Raw genomic sequence first — 21,170 nt, forward strand, 5'->3', positions numbered from 1 at the left:
GAGTTTGATTGCCGCGTCCATCAGGAGGCGGCGAGCACCGCGAGAATCGAAGTTGATACAATCAAATGCGACATGATGCTGCAAGGCTTAGAGTTCTCGCGGGTCGAAAATGCCCTCAACGAAGAGCTTCGAAGCTTGCGTAAAGACAATAAAGAACTGCGCAAGAAACTGCATGACAAGCTTCAGGACGCCGGCGAGTTGGAGAGCAAGCTCGTCCCTCTGAGGGAGAATATTGCCACGCTGGAGGAGGCCCAAAAAGCCGACGCCAAAAAGATGGCTAATCTGGAGAAGAGGTCGATTGAGAGGGAGACTCTTCTGGGTAAAGTCGAACAAGATCGGGATAAGGAAACCAAAGAGCTGAGCGAAACGGCCACCGAGCTTTTCCGAATTCGTGAAGAGAACAACGGATTCAAGAAGAAAGTCGACGAGCTTGAGCTTGAAGTCACCCAGGTTCGGAAAGAGAACAACGGGTTCAAGACAAAGATCGACGAGCTTCAGCTTGAGGCTGCCCAAGTTCTTACTTCCGGCTTTGGAGCAGTTTACCTGTAAATTTCCCGATCTTGACCTTTCAGAGTTTTCGGTGTACAATGAAGTGGTGGATGGCAAGATCATGCCATCGACTTAACTGACGCTGCTATCTACCACTTCTACTTTACCGCCTTTGAAACTCTTGTATTTGATCTTGACTTGTATTTAATAATTTTCCTTCTGCTCGAACTATTTGATATACATGTGTATATATATATGGCTTCTAATTTTATCTGTTGTGCGATCCCCTGGTATGGCTGGCTGGTTTTTATTCAACCCAATGTACTTCGCACAAATTGGTACTTAATTCTCAGGAAATCACCTTAACTCAAATGAACGGTTAGTCTGTAGCAATAACGTTTAACGCAAAATCACTTACTTGGCAATAAGGGCGTAGGTCGATCTTAGTGTCAGAGATCTCATTCGCCCGATCTGCCAAAGGACAAGCATATTTCTACGTTATCGCCCAAGACTCCACCGATCTGGCTCTCGCCGTGCGCTGCCTTTTCTAACTCAATCCCAAGCCATTGGCTTTCGGCGATGCTGTTTTCCTTTAACTGAAAATGTCCCCTGCGGGGGTACCTCATGACTCCATCTTTGCTCGTCTGGAAGGAGAGCTGCCTTTCGGATCTCCCTCTCCCTTCCCCGAGTCTTTAACCTGAGATAGCTTAAATCGTTGTTCCCTCATCTAGGGTAGAGCCGCCTTTCGGATCCTTCCCTACCTCCCTGAGTTTTAGAACAACGATTTAGGTGGTGAGGTATCCTCTGCGAACCTGTTCCGTCCGGTTGACCTGGGACGTCTTCGTGCGCGACCTCAACCGTCAGCTAGGGACTCCTTCCCACTGGTTACCTGTGTAATCCTGCAAAGAAGGACAAAGGGGCGCCCTAGCGGCCGTTTGCACTCCGACGCTCAAATCAGGCAACAAGAAACACCAAAAACTATGCACCTCCGTATCGGAGCACCGCGTATGGCACTCTGAAGGTGGTAAAAAGAAACTATGTTTAGTGTATATTTCTCCTTCTAGCAAAAATCTATCCCTAGTCCCTTGTGCGTAACCTCAAGGCTCGAGCAAGCAACTAGAGAGTTTCTGGGAAATTTGCCAAAAGTTCCAACCCTGTTTCCAACATTCACAGCGCTATTTAAACTGCCCAAGCGTTCAAAGCGCCTTAAAGCGCTTTTAATATAAAACGTAACGCACTTAATTAACGCGTCTAATTAGAAAACGTAGCGCATTTAAGACGTTGAAACGCTTGAGAGCCTTTATAGTACCTGAAACGCTCAAAACAGAAACCGTATTGAATGACTTTAATTACCTGGTACCTGACTAAAGGGTGTTTCTATTCTGACCTGGCTGTTGTACACATGGAGGGCCTCACGACGCCATGACCCCATCTGGGGGCGTTTCTGCCCATCTGGGGACGTTTCTATGTGTGAGTCCTCCTGCTTGGGAGTGCTACTGCGCAAGGGGTGACTTTTTGGGTGCCAACTCATGCCCCAATCATCTAGTCACTCACTTTGAGAGCGTATCTGCCTCCCTCTCGTACCCTGCACCTGGCTACCCTGGGCGTGACCCTCCCTTTGAGTCGTATCTGTCCTAAAGGCGTCTCCGAGGCGGCAGGGGTACTTCACGGGTCAGGCTGCCCTACTCTGGTGCTATCACTATGGCCTTGAAGCCACCTTCTCCTTCTCTTTATCACTGCCCCGGATCATCGGGACCTGAGGCCTTCACACAGCGTCGCTCCCTCCGTGGTCTTTCCTACCCATGGGTATCGGGGAACCGCGCTGTGACTGCCTTGACTTAATGATATTTACTCTTGGCGACGCCCTGGTTGGGCGACGCCTTCGCCTAGGCGACGCCTTGCCTTGGCGACGCTTCCTCTTGGCGAAGCCGACATTTGGCGTCTCTTCACCTTGACTTCAGGCGTTGACTTTGACTTTGACTTTGTCAACACCTAGATACGGGACGGTACAGAACCTTCCCCGACCACCCTTCAACTTCTTTTTTACTGGTCTTACTAGGTCAATATTGATGTTTCACTCAAGGGGAAAGCGTTTTCATCGACCCTCCTTTCCCATACTTAAGATCATTAACACCCCTGACCTTTCAGCTTCATCTTGCCTGAACTCACTCGAGGGTGAGAAGGACTTTCCCTGATGCCTCAACTTGCCTAGGGGTTACATCTCCTCCTCCCCCGGATGCACTGAGGACTTTCAACTTGCCTCAATTTGCTTATGCAAAGAGGTCTTCCGATCTGCTCTTGCCTGTGCTCGCTCATTGCGATGAGGGCTTTTCAACCTCTTTCTCGCCTACACTCGCTCGAGGCGAGGAGGACTTTTCAATCTCTTTCTCGCCTACACTCGCTCGAGGCGAGGAGGACTTTTCAATCTCTTTCTCGCCTACACTCGCTCGAGGCGAGGAGGACTTTTCAATCTCTTCTCGCCTACACTCGCTCGAGGCGAGGAGGACTTTTCAATCTCTTTCTCGCCTACACTCGCTCGAGGCGAGGAGGACTTTTCAATCTCTTTCTGAAAACTTAAAAAGCGATAAGCATGCGAACTTAATAACTGGGAAACTTCGATAACTTCGAAAACTTCTTTATTGGGTGGCCTCGTTAAAACCCTCCTTAGGGAAAAAGAGTGCCCCCTTGAAAAACTTGTTCAAACTGAAACATCCTTAACTGTTCAAAATAATCGCTACTTACAATGCTTTAACTGTAATAAAACTTGAGATGTGTGGCGTTCCAAGTGCGGGGAATTGCCCCTCCTTCCAGCGTTTCCAAGCGGTAGGCGTCGTTCCCGAGTGCTTCGGTTATTCTGAACGGTCCTGTCCACTTGGGCGACAGTTTGTTCTCTATCTCATACTGGTGGGCCTTCCTCATTACCAGGTCGCCACCTCTGAATTGCCTTGGTCTTACTCTGGAGTTGTACTTGCGTTCAACTCTTTTTTTTACCGCTTCAGCCTTCACCCGTGCTTCCTCCCTGACCTCATCCAACAAATCCAAGTTCATTCTCCTTTCTTCATTCGAGTCTTCCGCCACGAAGTTCTGGAATCTCGGCGAGCTTTCCTGGATTTCGACTGGAATCATCGCATCGCATCCATACACCAAGCTAAACGGGGTTTCATGGGTTCCCGATTGCTCAGTGGTATGATATGCCCACACTATGCAGGGGATTTCTTCAGCCCAAGACCCCTTGGCCTTTTCCAACCTTCTCTTCAAGCCTCTCAGCAGAACCCAATTGGCTGACTCCACTTGCCCATTCGTCTGTGGCTGCTCCACCGAAGCGAATACCTGTTGCGTTCCGATGTCCTCTCACAACTTTTTCAACAGGTGACTTGCAAACTGAGTCCCATTATCTGATACCAAACGTTTGGGAACACCAAAACGACACACAATATTCTTCCACACGAAACTCTGTATTTTGTGCGCGGTGATCTGGGCTACTGGTTTTGCTTCAATCCACTTTGTGAAGTATTCGATCGCCACAACCAAATACTTCATTTGCCTGATCGCCAACGGGAAGGGTCCCAAGATATTGATTCCCCACGTGTGGAACGGCCAGGGGCTGTAGATTGACTTTAGCTCTTCTGGGGGCGCCTTGTGCCAATCGGCGTGCTGCTGGCATTGTTTGCAATGCTAGGCATATTTCTTGCAATCTTCCCTCATTGTGGGCCAGTAATAACCTGCGCGAACAGTCCTTGTCGCCAGAGCTCGACCCCCGATGTAGCTCCCACAAATCCCTTCGTGGAGCTCAGCCATAATTCTCGTGCACTTCTCTCCGTGTACACATACAAGAAGAGGGTGTGTAAACCCGAACCTGTACAGCTCGCCGTCGATGAGGGTAAACTTGCTGGAGCTCTTCTTTATCTTCCTGGCCTCTGTTGAGTCCATTGGGAGCACGCCATCTGCCATGTAGCGCTGGTATGGCGTTATCCATGTATCTGGTTCGTGGATAGCGCAAACTTGCATCGTTTTTACCTCTTCCGCCGGGCACGCTCTGACCCTCGGCGTCCTCAAAGTTTCATGCGTTAGAGATCTATGGCTCCTCGCCGTCCTTTCCATCGACCTGCAAATGTGAAGGACCTGGTGATCTGCGACAAAAGCCCGAGGTGCCTTCAAAGTTTCTTGTATAACGGTCCTCTGTCTGCCCCCCTTGCCTGAACTGGCGAGCTTGGCTAGCAAGTCAGCTCGGGCATTCTGCTCTCTCGGCACGTGCACCACTTCAAACAAAACAAAGGACCTCCTCAGCTCTTGCACATACTCCCGGTAAGCTGCCATCTGCGGATCTTTGGCCTGAAACTCGCCGGTTACTTGCCCAGTGACCAACAATGAATCACTCCTTGCCATCAACACCTTTGCTCCCATCTCCTTCGCCAACAGAATACCGACGATCAAAGCTTCATATTCTGCCTGATTGTTGCTGGCCTTGAAAGCAAACCTCAGGGACTGCTCTATCAACACACCATTGGGTCCCTCCAGAATAACTCCAGCCCCGCTGCCCTGCTGGTTGGACAACCCATCCACCGAGAGCACCCAACGAAAATCTTCTCCGGCGTTCTGCATGGTTTCGGAAGACAGCTCGACCACAAAGTCAGCGAAGATTTGACCCTTGATCGGTCCTCGGGGCTCATACTTGATGTCGAATTCCGACAACTCCACCGCCCATTTCACCATTCTCCCAGCCACATCCGGTTTCTTCAAAACCTTCTGGATGGGTAAGTCAGTCATTACCAACACTGTGAAGCTTTGAAAGTAATGGCGCAGCCTCCTCGCCGAAAATACAACCGCCAGAGACGCCTTCTCTAAAGCCTGATATCTCACCTCTGGGCCTTGTAACACCTTGCTAACAAAATAGATGGGTTTCTGGACCTGATCTTGATCTTGGACAAGCACCGCGCTTATCGCCCTCTCAGTTATGGCAAAGTACAATCTGAGGGGTGTCGCCACTTGGGGTTTGCACAGGACCGGCGGGCTCACCAGGTATTCTTTGAGTCTCACAAAAGCTTCTTCACACTCCTTCGTCCAGACAAACCTGTTATTCCTCTTCAAGCATTGGAAGTATGGGTGGCCCTTCTCCCCGCTGGCGGATACGAACCGGGACAGCGCGGCCATCCGCCCCGTGAGCTGCTACACCTCATTCACAGTGGCAGGACTCCTCATCGCCAGAATGGCGGCACATTTGTCGAGATTCGCCTCGATTCCCCTCTCCGACAGGAGAAAACCCAGGAACTTTCCCGGCTCCATGCCAAAAATACACTTCTCAGGATTCAGTTTCAGCTTGTACCTAGCTACTGTGGTGAACAACTCTTCCAGATCAGCGACGTGCCCGCTCCTTTCTCGGGATGTTACGACCATGTCGTCAACATACGCTTGCACATTCCTCCCAAGCATGGGGGCGAGCACCTTGTCCATTAACCTCTGGTACGTGGCCCCCGCGTTCTTCAACCCGAAGGGCATCACCTTGTAGCAATAGCACGACCTTTCTGTCATGAAAGCGGTCTTTTCCTCATCCATGGGATGCATCTTAATCTGGTTGTATCCCGAGAAGGCATCCATGAAGCTGAGCAACTTACAGTCCGACGCACTGTACACCAGGGCATCTATACTTGGCAAAGGATAAGAGTCCTTTGGGCAGGCTTTATTCAGGTCCGTGAAATCAACACACATCCACCATTTCCTGCTGCTCTTCTTGACCAGAACGACGTTGGCGATCCATTTCGGATATTGGATCTCCCTGATATGGCCTGCTGCCAGGAGTTTATGCGTCTCGTCCTTGATCGCTTGCCTCTTTTGTTCATTGAACTTTCTCCTTCTCTGGCGGATTGGCCTGACTTGGGGATCCATTGCCAAATGATGGCACAAGAAATCGGGGTCAATCCCCGGCATGTCAGAAGCAGACCATGCAAATGCATCCAGATGTCTACTTATCACCTTGGCGATTTGGTCTTGTGTCTTGCTGTCCAAGGTTTCCCCAGTTTAAACATCTTGCCATTGATCTTCTTCTCGAGCCACTCCTCCACCGACTGAGGCCTTCTCTCGCTGGCGATCAATGCCCTGGCGATACCCGACTCCCTGGCGGTCTCCGGAAAGCTTCTCTCTTCCTCCACCCGAGTGGCGCCCTCGGACCTCGCCTCAAAATCCTCCATTGGCACATCGCCCTCGGCGGCTACCTCCAACGCCATATCCACAACTCGCCGACTTTCCCGCTCAGGCTTCTCGCCAGGGGCGGCGTTGTGGTCATGTGGCATATAGATCTCTTGTTCTTGAGGCTATTTTCGTAACACTTCTTCGCCTCCTTTTGGTCAGAACAGATGGTGATGATCATCCCTTCCATTGTTGGTAGCTTGACCTTCATGTGCCTTGTTGAGGGCACAGCTCCTGTCCTGTTGAGTGTTGGCCTTCCCAACAGAATGTTGTATGCCGACGGTGCGTTCACGACAAGATACCTGATCTTCTCCGTGCCCTCCCAACATAATGTTGTATGCCAACAGAATGTTGTATGTTGAACGTCGTCCTTAACTCGATATACCCCCTGACCTCCACCTGATCACCAGCGAAGCCGTACAGGCAGCCCCCATATGGCCTCAACTGATCAGGAGATAATTGTAGCTTCTCAAAGGTCGGCCAAGACATCACATCCGCTGAGCTTCCTTGATCGACCAGCACTTGGTGAACAGTCCTTCCCGCCGTGACAAGCGAGATTACGATAGGGTCGTTGTCGTGGGGCACGACATCCCTAAGGTCGCCCTTGGTGAACGTGATGTCCACGTCGGGCGAGTAGTCTTCAAAAACCTCCACTGACATCACAGACCTTGCGTACTTCTTTCCCTGTGATGCGGTGCATCCACCACCGGAGAACTCACCAGCTATGGTGTGGATCTCGCCGTGAATGGGTACCTCGTGCTGCTGTCCCTCGCCACCCGTCGGTTGGGAGCCCGATGACTGACCCGCTTGCTTCTCTAGCAAGTAATCCTTCAAGAACCCACATTTGACCAACTCGACGAGTTGGTACCCCAAAGCCAAACACGAGTTGAGAGAGTGGCCAAAGCTCTTGTGGAAGTCACACCACGCGTCTGGTTTCGGTCCCAACACCTTATCTGTTGTTTTCTCGGGCACTTTGAGCCTGGCAGCGATATTTGGGATGGCGATCAGGTCAACCAATCCCATCACGAATTCATACCTTGGCGGGCGATTAGCCTCTCTGGGCTTCCCCGGCCCCTTCCCCTTACTCTTATTTGAGTCGTAAGGATGGCGCATCCTCTGATCCCTCTTTCCCGTCGCCGCCTCCATCACCCTCTACGGCTGGATCCTTGTCTGAGCGCGTGGCTTAGCTGGGGCAGCATTTCCCCTCTTCTCAGAGACTTCGCTCTCAGCGGCGATGTGGGCCATGACACATCGCCAAATTTTAGCGAACGTGGCGGGGTGACACCTGATAAGCGACTCGCTAAAGGGCCCAGGTAACACGCCCTTTTTGAAGGCATGTACAAACATCTCTTCATCTTTACCTGGTAAGTGGACTATCTGAGCTCTGAATCTGTTCAAGAAGTCCTTCAGGGATTCCCTTTGCTACTGCCTCACATCGAACAGATCGTAAGACACCAACGGTGGTGCCTTGTTCACTATGTACTGTTCGACGAAAATCTTGGAAAACTGCTGAAACGTGGTAATGTGGCCAGTAGGTAAACTGACGAACCAGTCCAGCGTTGTTCCGCTGAGTATGCTCATGAACACCTTACAATAGATCGCGTATGACCCCCTTGAGAGCATCATCTGAGTGTGAAACGCTGTGAGGTGGGCCTCAGTGTCCTCCACTCCGGTGAAAGACGCTTTCACCGCTACCGTATTTGCAGGAACCGCCGTGTCCATGATCTCCTGAGAAAATGGCATGGGAAAGCTACGCGGTGGGGATGGGGGTGCAGATTTTTCCCCTGCCGCGTGCTCTTTCCGTCCTTGAAGAGCTTTTCGTAGCTCCTCGTTAACCCTGTTGAGCTCTTCATTCCTAGCTTGTGAGGCCAATAGTGCCTCATGCATCCTTTCTTGCTCTGAACGCGATGCAGCTAAGTTCTCCTGCAACATCATCACCATATCCATCACCTGCGTCATAGACACAACATCCTCATCGGTTGACGGCGCAACTGAACTGGACCGCGTTGTCCTCATCCTTTCTCAGCAAACTCAGCAACTCAAAGAAACTCCAAACGAACGGTAAAACTTCGAAAACCGACTGCGACAACAAGCAGTTTTACAGTAAACAACAACACTTCAACAAACTCGAATTGTGGTTGGGAATCACCTTTTATACGGCCCCACGGTGGGAGCCAGATGATCCTGCCGGTTGACCTAGCGCAAGAGCGTTGCCTCGTCACGAACTTCCTCACCAACTTGACACCACGTGTTCTCCAAGTCCACACCACAAAGAGCTTTTCTGAGAACCTGCAAAACACAGGGTGGCGCCTCTGCGGCCGGTGGCGCTCCGACGCTCAAGTGAATAAAAAGAACACCCAAAAACTGAGAGAAAACTATGCTCTGTGGAACCATACTATAGTGCACACAACCCTAAGTAATGAGCCGTAACGAAAAAGTACCTCTGTAAATTCTGTTAAGTTTACCTTTATAGCTAGGTTTTTTCTCTCTCCAGGCCGTTATGCTTTTGGACGTGTGGGTCGCATCCAACCCTGCACGTGTCGCCATCTGGGCTAGGGTAGCAGGTAGTACCCAGCCCTACACGTGTCATCATCTGAGCTAGGGTAATTCGAGCGTCATTTCTATACTGCATCCAACCCTACACGTGTCGTCATCTGGGTTGGGGTAACTTGCGCATTATCTCTGTGTAGCTACCAGTTGCGTGGCTAAGTTTCCTATTCAAGGAGTAATCTAGCACGTAGTACGCTCTGAAAAACCACCCGACAGGGCGAGTATCGGATGCAACAAAGTGCACCATCTCTGTGATATCGCCAACCGCAAGTGCCACCTTCCTTACTGCTACACCAGGCATGTCCTAGCTGAGGGAACCTCGCCACCAACGAATGTCCACTTTGGGAATCCTGAGGCTGATGAGCAAGCTGTTCCCCTCAGCCCACTCGACCTCTGCGCCCCATGCTGGTGCAACCATCATCTTAATGAACTTACACGCTTGAACTTACTCTTCTGAGTCTCCAGCAGCTTTAACTAAGCTTGCTGGGAAATCCGACGATGTGCTCCTTGTGGCGACGTCAAACCACCAGATCTCCCCTCATCTACTACGTCGATGACGCACAGACCCGGCGACGACCGACTATGTACACTGCAGAACGCCACTTCCACGAACGACGACTATACTCACTTCTTAACCATTCGTCTTTCTCTTGTCCACGTGCTCTACTAAGCACGCCCCACATAGCCACATGCTAGACACGTCATCACACCCGATGACCTGGTCGGTACAAAAATCAACTTCCCTGCTTTTCATTAATTTCTTTGATATTATGGAGGATTTGATTAAGGTCTGAAATTATAATCACTATTTCAGATAATTGTACGGATTTCCTTAAAGTTAATGTTAATATAATTATTCTAAAAATTAGTACATATAAAAAATAATAGTAAGGGTAATTTAGTGAAGAAAGAAGCAAATTAAATTCAAGCGAAATTAAAAGCACTTTACTGGATTAAAATTTTATTTTTTGTTCAAAGAATAACGATGATACAATAGTCCAATAAATGTAATTTCTTAATTCTAAAATAACTTAAAAAAACATGAAAATATACTAGAGATGATTCAATTAAGTAAAAACAAATAGCAAAGTCTTCTCAACTGTCTTATATATATATATATATATATCATTTTGTGATCCACATGCAATTTTCTATATTTTTCATGTTTTTTTTAGAGCGACTTGTGTCATTTCACGGACGACCTTGTCTCTTCTATAAACTTTTTGCTCAAGGTGACCATGTAATCATCTAGTTTGAGGGTATAAGGGGAAATCATATTCTTTTAATTGGTTTAGATCCATGGGAACGTTCTATTTTAATATAAATAAAATTTAAAAACCATTAATATTAAGTTGGGAAATCATGCTAAATATATAAAAATAAAGATAAGATGACAAAATGAAATATAGTTCTACTTTTACTACAAATAAGGATAAATGCTAAAGATGAAGAGTGTTTGTATGAGGTTTTTCCTTTTTAACTGTTCTTATGTATCTTCTTAATGGTCCAATTCTCCATCTTTTTTCCTAATTAGTCTTCCTATGACTGAACTACATATTTATAATAAGAATGGTGTTTCACAATCCTACAAACTTATAATATTTTTGATTGATCTGCAAAATCGATGAGTTTGTATTAGTGAAAACAGTCTGATCTGTGAAAACAGCTTGATCTGACTGACACCAACCTGATTCTGAGTTTTATTAGACTCAGTATTAAAAACTTTCCACGACTTATATTGGTGATGTTGAAAAAACTGAATGACTTCACCATAGCAATAACCTCTATATTATTTCCTTAGATGAACAATACTAAACAATTTTCAAATTCATGTGCAGGTGAACAATGCAAGAATCAATGGGTTCGATACATATCTACATGGCATGGTCAATGAGTAGTTTTTTTTACACTGTGTGAGGATATTGCTCTCTCTAGATTAAAGGCTTCTAAAAGTCATTTGGCTTCTTTACTCTAATGCAAGTGCCTTAAAAAATTAACTGGAACAAGCTACCTCAATTTTGGTTAAGTGAAATTCTAGTTTGCAGAATTCGGCTTCTCTACCTCTGCCTTTCTTTCTCATCTCCTCTGTATGAATTAAACAAATTAGAGACTCTGTACAATAAATAGTACACTAGTTTGGTACTATCAAATTTATGTTGTGCTAAAAATAGCCAGTGCAACTTCTTCATAAATTAACAAACAATACAATAAATTAAATAGTCTTGACCATATGGCCAAAGAATTAGAAAAAATGTTGTCAAAATTGTTAAATAGGTCAATATAACACAAAACTGTTATACATAATAAAAAATAAATAAATAAAGAATTTTTAAAGTGAACTCACTTTCATTAAATGAACTCTACCAATTTACGGCTATCAGAATTTTCCAACAATTCAAGAATGATCTCAAATACCTGCATTCAATCCCAAAATCAAATTAAATCAAATAAATAAAATAGAAAAGAACAAGTTTCACAAGGTCAAAATTTTTGTTGTTTGAGAAGAGAAATTGAAGAGTGAAGGTCAAAACACTTATTATGGTAATTGAAATAAAAAGTGTTATAGTAAAACATTATTATTGTTGAACCTTGTGATGTTCAATGTTTTGAATAAATCCAAATCCTTTGAAGGATGTTGAAGCCTATACTTTGCTTGATGTTGCTGTGCTGGTTTAAGCTTTGTTCTGGGGTAGTTTATATGTTGTAATCCACCCTTTGATTAAATCTCAAGCAATTAGCATCTCAATATTTATGAAAGTAAAATGTTTTTCAAACTAAGTTGAAACAACCGATTGTTTTGTCGAAACAATCGATTTTTTATACTTAGGTGTTTTGAGAAAGATTGAAAACTGTTTTTGAATGGTTGAAACTGTTAAGTACCAAAACAACCGATTGATTCGAGGAAACAACCGATTGTTTATTTTGGAACCATAACAGAAAAACTGTTTTCTGTTTGACTGAGCTTTAAATGTTTTAACTGCTTACGCTCCAGTCATTAAATGCTTTGACCAATCTTTTAATGCAATTTAAGAGTTTCTTAAGATTTGATAACAAACTACACCTTTGAATAAATTCAGAAAAACAGATTTGAGTATTAAGAATCTTTGACAAAGTTTTTCAAAGTGCTGAGATTGCTAAGAGTTTGTGGTTGATCAAAGTGTTGGAATAGGATTCTACTTGTATTGATTTCAGATAATCATCTGTAACAAGTGTAATCTTTGTACTCTATTGAACAATTCGTTTTTTGTGTTTGCTGAGATTGGCTGTGTGTTCTTGAGGTGTTCAAGATCAACAATCTTAGTGTTGGCCAAGGAGAGTGTGTTTCTTGAGGTGTTCAAGGTCATTCTCTTGGTTGTGGTGTAAGTGATCAAGTGGTGGTTGCTTAGTGGATTTCCTCAGGGTTTCTGAGAAGACTGGATGTAGCTCTGGTTTGGAGTGAACCAGTATAAACAACTGTGTACAATCTCTCTATCTCTATCTCTTTAAATTCAGTTTATTTGTTGTGTGCTGGTATAAACAACCGATTGTTTCTACGAAACAACCGATTGTTTTTTTGGTACTACAACTTTTGCTTGCTGTTTTGGCTAAATTTATTGCTGAATCAATTGGTTTCTAAGATAAATTCATTCTAGTTTTGAAAATTTTTCGAAAACCCTTTTTAAACAATTCACCCCCCCTTTAGTTTAAAGCCATCTTTTCTAACAATTGGCATCAAGAGCTTTGTTCTTTAATGTTATTCAAGTTGATCCTAAAAATCTTTTTAATATGGCTGATAGACTACCGTTTGGGGAAGGTGCCTCAATTAACAGACCACCCTTGTTTTGTGGTTTGAATTTCCAGTTTTGGAAAGTTAGAATGAAAATATTTATGGAATCTCTTGACAAAGGAATTTGGGATGCAATTGGAAATGGTCCTTTTATCCCAAAGTTTGAAAAGGATGGATCTGTCATTGAGAAGCCATGGTCTTAATGGACTGATGTAGAAAGCAAAAAGGCCAAATTCGATTGCATTGCCAAAAATATTATAACCTCTGCTTTAAATTCTGATGAGTTTTTTAGGGTCTCACAATGCAAATCTTCAAAAGAAATGTGGGACACTTTGGAAGTCACTCATGAAGGAACAAATGAGGTGAAAAGAGCTAGAAAGCATGCTCTCATCCAAGAGTATGACATGTTTAGAATGCTTAAAGGAGAGACAATTGCTGAGGTGCAGAAAAGGTTTACAAACATCATCAATCACCTTATGAGCCTAGACAAGACCTTTGATAAAGAAGAGCTGAACATCAAGATCTTGAAATGTCTTGATAGAGCATGACAACCAAAGGTAACTGCTATTTCTGAATCTAAAGATCTAACATCATTAAGTGTTGCTACTTTGCTTGGAAAGCTTAGGGAACATGAGCTAGAGATGAATAGAATCAATGTTCAAGAGAGTGAAGATAAGCACACAAGGAGCATAGCCTTGAAAGCATCCAAACACAAGGGAAAACAAGATACAAGTGATGATAGTGATGAGGAAAACCTTAACTTGCTGTCAAGAAAATTCAGTAAATTCCTAAAGAGAAACCGCAACAAAGACAACAACAAGGATAGGTATGGAAACAAGAAATCCAATGAATTCAATTCAAATAACTATACTTGTTTTGGTTGTGGTGAGCAAGGTCATATAAAGGCAGATTGTCCTAACAAGAGCAAAGAGAAAAAGACAAGCTACAAGGAGAAGAAAGGCAAGACAAAAAGAGCCTACATAGTTTGGGATGAAAATGAGGTGTCATCATCGAGTTCTTCATCAAGTGAAGATGAAAAAGCAAACATATGTTTGGTAGCTGAAAATGATGATGAATCTTGCAACTCAAGTGAGGTAAGTTTATGTGCCTCCCTAAATGAACAAAATTATAGTGAATTGCTTGAAGCTTTTCAAGAAACACATGATGAAGCTAATAGATTGGTTCTTTCAAACAACCAATTGAAAGATCTTAACAGTGGGCTTGAAAAGAAAGTTAAATCACTTGAAGAGGATCTGGAAAAAGAAAAAAGTGATTTTGAAAAATTGGAAAATCATTTCAAAAATGCCTCTTGCAAGTGTGATACTCTCATTTGTACAAATTGTGAAAATCTTGAGAAAAAGGTTCACTATCTTGTTGAAACTGTGGACAAGCTTTCAATGGGGAAATCAAACTTTGAGAATGTCTTGGTATCTCAAAGCTGTGTTTTTGGAAAGGCTGGTTTAGGTTTTAATCCACAGAACAAGCAAGATAGGTTTTCAAAAAGTTTTTCAAGAAAATCAGAAAAACAACCGATTGTTAAGACGAAACAACCGATTGTTACATGTTTTACTGCATGAAGAAAGGCCACTCTATTAAATTCTGTAAAATTAGAAAATATTCTGTTCCAAAAGGTTTTATGAAAAGGATTCCTAAGGGATGTGATGTTTCTAACTGCAAAGTAAAGTCAAATGGACCCAAATTTGTAAGGGGACCAAACCTTGCTACTTGAAATTACTTATGCAGGAAAAATAAAGAGAAAAAGGAGAACTGAGCCATCTGATCAAGCTGTTGAAGAAAATGACAGTCATTGAAGCTGAATCAATGCTATGCAAAAGATCTAAACAGTGAAAAGAAGTTTCTTGATCAACAAGCAACTGGCTCATTGAAGAATCAACATAAGGATAAGACTTTCCTTATTTGTTCTCAACTTTCTGTTTCAAAGTTCTTTCTTGTGATTAATTTGTTTTTTTTAAGCAACGTCGTCTATTTTAAACTGCTTCTGTTTATGGCTCAAATTTCAAAATCAAGTTTTTAACTGCTGCAGAAAAACAACTGATTGTTTCTTCGAAACAACCGATTGTTTTGAGTCTGACAACACTATGAAGAAATAGTTTTAATTGCTATTTTGAATTTTGTTCCGTCCGGTTGACCGGGACGTCTTCATGCGCGACCTCAACCGTCAGCTAGGGACTCCTTCCCACTGATTGCCTGTGGATACCTGCAAAAAAAAAGGACAAAGAGGCGCCCTAGCGGCCGTTTGCACTCCGACGCTCAAGTCAGCCAGCACTGTTCACCTCCGTCTCTGAGCACCGCGTGTGGCACTCTGAAGGTGGTAAGAAATAACTGTGTATTGTGTGTTTGTGTTCTCTCTCTCAGGCAAAAATATTCCCCAGTCCCCTGTTCGTAACCTTGAAGCACGAGCAAGCAACTAGAGAGTTCTGGTAAATTTGCAGAAAGTTCCAACCCTCTTTCCAACATTCTCCGCGCTATTTAAACTACCCAAGCATTTAAAGCGCCTTAAAGCGCCTTTAATTACAAATGTAACGCACTCAATCAGCGTATTTAATTAGAAAACGTAGCGCATTTAAGACGTTGAAACGCTTGGGAGCCATTATAACACCTGAATGCTCGAAAGGGAAACTGTATTGAATGACTTTAATTACCTGGTACCTGACTAAAGGGTGTTTCTATTCTGGCATGGCTGTCGTACACGTGGAGGTCCTCACGACGCCATGACCCCATCTGGGGGCGTTTCTGCCCATCTGGGGACGTTTCCACGTGTGAGTCCTCCTGCTTGGGAGTGCTACTGCGCTAGGGGTGACTTTTTGGGTGCCAACTCATGCCCCCAATTATCTAGTCACTTACTTTGAGAGCGTATCTGCCTTCCTCTTGTACCCTGCACCCGGCTGCCCTGGGCGTGACCTTCCTCTTGAGTCGTATCTGTCCCACAGGCGTCTCTGGGGCGGCAGGAGCACTTCACGAGTCAGGCTGCCCTACACTGGTACTATCACTATGGCTTTGAAGCCACCTTTTCCTTCTCTTTATCACTGCCCCGGGTTATCGGGACCTGAGGCCTCCCCACGGCGTTGCTCCCTCCATGGTCTTTCCTACCCATGGGTATCGGGGAACCACACCGTGATTGCCTTGCTTTAGTACTGTTTGATCTGGCGACGCCCTGTTTGGGCGACGCCATCACCTAGGCAACGCCTTGTCCCGGCGACGCTTCCTCTTGGCGAAGCTGGCACTTGGCGTCTCTCCACCTAGGTGACGCCTTGCGTTGACTCTGACTCTCCAGTCGTTGACTTTGACCTTGACTTAGTCAACGCCCGGATACGGGACGGTACAAATTTCTATCCGTTGCAGATTTTTTAAAGAGAGAATCTTGGTGAAAGAATCTGTGTTGAAAGTTGATTATGTTCAGAAAGAGGTTACAACAGCTATAAAGGAATATATTCATAAATCTTGGAAATTCAAGAGCCTTTATGTGTAGTCAAAGATCACATGTGAAGACCATGTGATTTTCAGCTTTTTTTTGACATTTTCTTTGCAGAGCAGAGTCAAGTCCTCACACTCTGAAAATCAGGTACCCATTAATGAAATTAAATTCATATTGATTCTCTTGCTGCTATAAAATCTGGTGCAGATTTCTTCCACAAGAATAACCAATTGCAACATCTCTTGCAATATCTCTTGTAACATCTCTTGCAAAAATCTGTGAAGTGAGCTCTCCTCTGTTTTCGTCTCTACTGTCATGGATTCAACCCCTCCCACCTCAAAAAGAGTCAAAACCAGGGCTGTAAGGTCTGGAGGAAGGCTAGAAGGCTGGTTTTCTGGAGACAATGATCTCATTGAGAAGTATAGATATGAAACAAGTATCAAGAAGATAAATAACCCCAAGGTTGTATGCTTTGATTGGCTGAAAAGTCAAAAGCTTGATAATGTGAGAAGGCTGCTCAAGGATCAATCTCTCAGAAAGTTCCTAGAGATGAAGGGAAACATTTATCCAGATTTGGTAAGGGTGTTCTACACAAACTTGAAGTTTGAGGGAAACAATCTAGTTTCTCATGTGAAAGGTGTGGAAATGGAGATAACTCATGAAGTATGGACTGCTGTTGCTGGACTTAAGTTCTCTGGTCTGAGAATCAACAAGGGAAACCTTGGTGTGGTGGAGGATTTTAACAAAATCCAATTCTACAAAAGTTGCTTGAAGAACAATCATGCTCAAGTTAGTACATGCTCGGTTGGAGGTTTGAAACTTGATGAGAGGTTGCTTGCTCTCATTGTAACTTGGATTCTAACTCCAAGGGGGAGTAATCACTCTGTGCTAACTGAAGAAGATCTGGTTTATATCTTCTGCATTACCAAGAAAATCAAGATCAATTGGATTCATAAAATCAAAGAACACATGCAAAAAGCCATGAGGTTAGGCGATTACCATTATCCATATGTTGTTTTAATATCTAAATTTCTACTCTATTTTGAAGTTAATCTTGAAGATGAAACTTCTGAGCTGGTCAAGTCAACTCAAGAGTTGAACAATGGATCACTCAGCAAGATGGGTTTTACAAAAGTAGGTGGAAAATGGATAAGTAAGGATGGTGATCATGGTGCCTCATCTAGTGGTGCTGCTAATCTTGAACAAGATGAACCTGCTGATATGGATGTTCAACTTGAAGATCCACCCGAAGACTTTCAAGATGCTGGACAAAATGCTGATGATGGACATCAAGGAGAAAGAATGCCAACCATGTTGTCTTTTGAGAGACTCATGATGAATAGGCTTGATAGCTTTGCTGAAAATCAAAGGAGCCTCCATGATCTATGTGTTAGTAATTTCCAGAGGATTGACACCAGGTTTGACAACATGGATACAAGGTTTATGACTCTAGATGAACAGATTGAAGCTGTCCAGAATCAAATCTTTGATCTTCAGTTTGCTGATGAAGAAGAATGAAGGAAAAACAACCGATTGGTCATCGAAACAATCGATTGTTTTTGGCTGTTTTCTCTGGCTTTTAAAATTTCTTTCCTTCTGCTGTTGCTGCTTTATTCTGATGTAATCAAAACAATATTTCGCTTTATCTCTTATCTTTGTCTATTTGTGAAGACAAATAGGGGGATATATATGCTGTGTGTTTTAGTTTGTTTTTAAGTTTCTATTTTAAGTTGATAAAATAGTTTGGGTGATGTAATTTGTTTCTGAGATTAGATATTTTAATCTTAATTGTTTATCTGTATGCTAACAAAATATCAGAAGTTCAATGTATTGCTCAAAGTTCTATTGCAGGAACTGCTTCACATTTAATCAGGTACAACACAAGCATCAGGGATTTGTCTTCATCAAATAGGGGGAGATTGTTGAACCTTGTGATGTTCAATGTTTTGAAGAATCCAAATCCTTTGAAGGATGTTGAAGCCTCTGCTTTGCTTGATGTTGCTGTGCTGGTTTAAGCTTTGCTCTGGGGTAGTTTATATGTTGTAATCCACCATTTGATGTAATCTAAAGGAATTAGCATCTCAATCTTTATGAAAGTAAAATGTTTTTCAAACTAAGTTGAAACAACCGATTGTTTTGTCGAAACAACCGATTGTTTATACTTAGGTGTTTTGAGAAAGATTGAAAACTGTTTTTGAATTGTTGAAACTGTTAAGTACTGATCCTGCCGACAACTCAAGCGTGGAGGAATTGCTTTGTCGCTTCCTTGCCCCGCCTATGGCAACTGTGCTATCTGCAAGAATACTCTTAGAACATCCTCCTCTGGGAACTCTGAACGCAACCTGCAAACACACAGACAACACCTCTAGCGGCCGTTTGCACTCCGACGCTCAAGTTAGATCACAGAATCACTAATAAAAATAATGTGTGTGTGTATTTCTCTCTGATTCTCTTTTTATCTCCCTCTGTGTCTGTGCCTAACAGAATTCTGTTACGTTGTTATCTGCGTGTGTCAGAATTCTATTATGCTTTTGTACGAAAACGTACCACAGTCAGGGTCGTGGGTGTCTGGGTTTTCTGTCTGTACCTTTCCCGACACGGAATGCACCTTTATCTGGGCCGCGCCCCCCTCAGACAGCAACACGTGGAGGCATGCAACTCACATCTAACCGTACACGTGCCACCACCTGAAGGGCTCTAGCGCATCTCTTTGTGCGCCTAAGTTATTCCCTTGCAGAGTAACTTAGAGCGTTTCTTCCGTCTGGGGGAATCGCACATTCCTAGGAGAACGCCAGGTGTGGCTGGACTAGGCACACTCACCAAGCACTGCTCTCTGCATACGCGATTTCCCCTCCACGACGTCATGCACGTAATGGGTTGAGGGAGTCACCAATCACTGACTGGCTTACTAACTCCCTTAGGCCACTCTCGTGCACGATTATACCGGCGAGGAGCTCTTCTTTCTCTGAGGTATGATCATGCGAGGTCCATGCGTAACGCTCTCGCTGGGAATCTCAGTCCCAGTTTAACTGCGTGTAACACGAGACCCCGATGATCATGCACCCGATGACTGATCGGTGTTCTATTGCTTCTCGCGTTCTCCCCCGGGTGTTTATCTTGGAACTGATCTGTCGGTGGCCACTCGGTTACTGACCACCGATCACCATACCGGGTGATCACCTCCCTGATTTCTCAGCCACCTGATCCACGTGTCACCCTGCGAGTGGTCCACGTGGTTATCTGCTGCTGACGTCATCGACTACCGATGACCGACCGGATCACAAGCCTCCTAGTCTCGAGCTGTGAACTCGTTCTCAGCGAAGAGACTAAGTGATCGCGCTCTCGGTCCACGTGGCAAGTGGGGCCGCATCACGTGCCACCTCACGTGTTGCCTTTTAACGTTACAATTTCCTCCCTTAATCTCGCGACACGTGGCCGCATCAACGGCCAGCGTGGAGTGTCGCTAGCGCTTCCCTCATTCAAATAGGCGCGCGTTTTCACTGTTTCATCATCTTCTTCAATACTCCAACTCTCAGACTCTCGTCGAATCTCCTCTCTGCGTGCCCAACTTTCTTCGAGCTTCCTACCTCAAGACCTTCTGCGATCACCTAAAGGTATGGCTTTTCTTCTTCCTTGATCCATTTAGGTTCTTTTCACCGATTGCATTCATCCTTTTCATTACCATGCATTCATCTTTCTCTGTTTTTCTTTTTCTCAACCCGCGCTAGGGTTTTTGCGTTTCTCACTTCACTTTCTACTTCTCTCTCTTCCTCTTCTTCGCCTAGACCTTCTTTCTTCTTCCCTTCCTCTGTTTTTCACCGAACCATTCATCATTCCCTCTTCTTCCATTCATCTGACCTTTGCTCTCCTCCATTGCAGTTACCTCGCAATGGCTCGTTTGAAGCAAACTGCTCGCCTCGTTGCCTCATCTTCTGGTGCACAGCCTTCAGCAAGTGCACCGGCACCACCTCCACCCGATGCAACCTCCTACCACGACAACGCCAGGGTCTATGACTGGGCTCCTGATGTGAATGTAACTACAAGAACACATGATTCTTGACATTCTTAGGAACAACTTGAGCTGGATTTGAAAGGCACTTTACTTTAGAATTGGATCAATGTTCTAAATTCAAGAACTCACCAAAACTTAGCACCAACCAAGACTCATATGGAAGTCCATGTTTTGTCAAATTGAATCAAAACACAAGGAAAGAAGAACAAGAATTAAAACTGGACAGAATTTAAAAGCTAGCTACTGAACCAAACAGAATTAAGAACACAAAGCTGGAAACACAAAATTAAACGGTAGAAAAAGAAGTAAAACTCTAGGAATCAAAACTACCGAATGGAAAATTGAAGAAAAGGGAAGAAGAACACTTATAGGAAGATGCTTGCTGGATTTTGAGGATTGGAAGAAGCCATTCACGCCACTTGGAACCTTGAACCAAGATAAGTGATGGAGTGCCACCACTTGAAGCTCACCATAGCTCACAAGATAAGGCAAAGAAGAAGAAGACTCAAAACTCACAATTTCTCTCCAAATTTGAGTATAGTCTCTCTACTATAAAATTCCAATCTGAATTGTACAAGCTAAGCACCTTTATTTATAGCCTAGAGGTGCTGAAAAATAGGTGGGAATTTTCAAATAAAACTCATTTGAAATTCCCACCAAAAACAAGTCACATGGGAGGTGTGACCTTTTTCTACTATGACACCTCCTAAAAACTACACCTACATCCCCCTACT

The 21,170-nt window shown here is 44.3% G+C and overlaps 1 protein-coding gene across 1 annotated transcript; it reads right to left on the reverse strand.

The window, feature by feature from the left end:
- Nucleotides 1–3,706: 3,706 nt before the first annotated feature.
- LOC137839259 (uncharacterized) lies at nt 3,707–5,640 on the reverse strand. The gene is made up of 2 exons (XM_068648381.1): nt 4,686–5,640; nt 3,707–3,870 (listed from the first exon to the last, which is right to left on the reverse strand). The coding sequence occupies exons 1-2, from the start codon at nt 5,638–5,640 to the stop codon at nt 3,707–3,709; spliced, it is 1,119 nt and encodes a 372-aa protein (XP_068504482.1).
- Between the last annotated feature and the right edge of the window lie 15,530 nt (nt 5,641–21,170).

Source organism: Phaseolus vulgaris, chromosome 11 (genome assembly GCF_000499845.2).
Source record: "Phaseolus vulgaris cultivar G19833 chromosome 11, P. vulgaris v2.0, whole genome shotgun sequence".
In the NCBI taxonomy this organism is placed as follows: domain Eukaryota; kingdom Viridiplantae; phylum Streptophyta; class Magnoliopsida; order Fabales; family Fabaceae; genus Phaseolus; species Phaseolus vulgaris.

What these genes read in the sequence shown, in the direction of transcription:
- LOC137839259 (XM_068648381.1), bottom strand. Translation starts at nt 5,640, where the DNA reads ATGGCCGCGCTGTCCCGGTTCGTATCCGCCAGCGGGGAGAAGGGCCAC. An exon ending in AGCCAAGCTCGCCAGTTCAG is followed by an intron (nt 3,871 to 4,685) that starts GCAAGGGGGGCA and finishes AATGGGACTCAG; the next exon opens with TTTGCAAGTCACCTGTTGAA.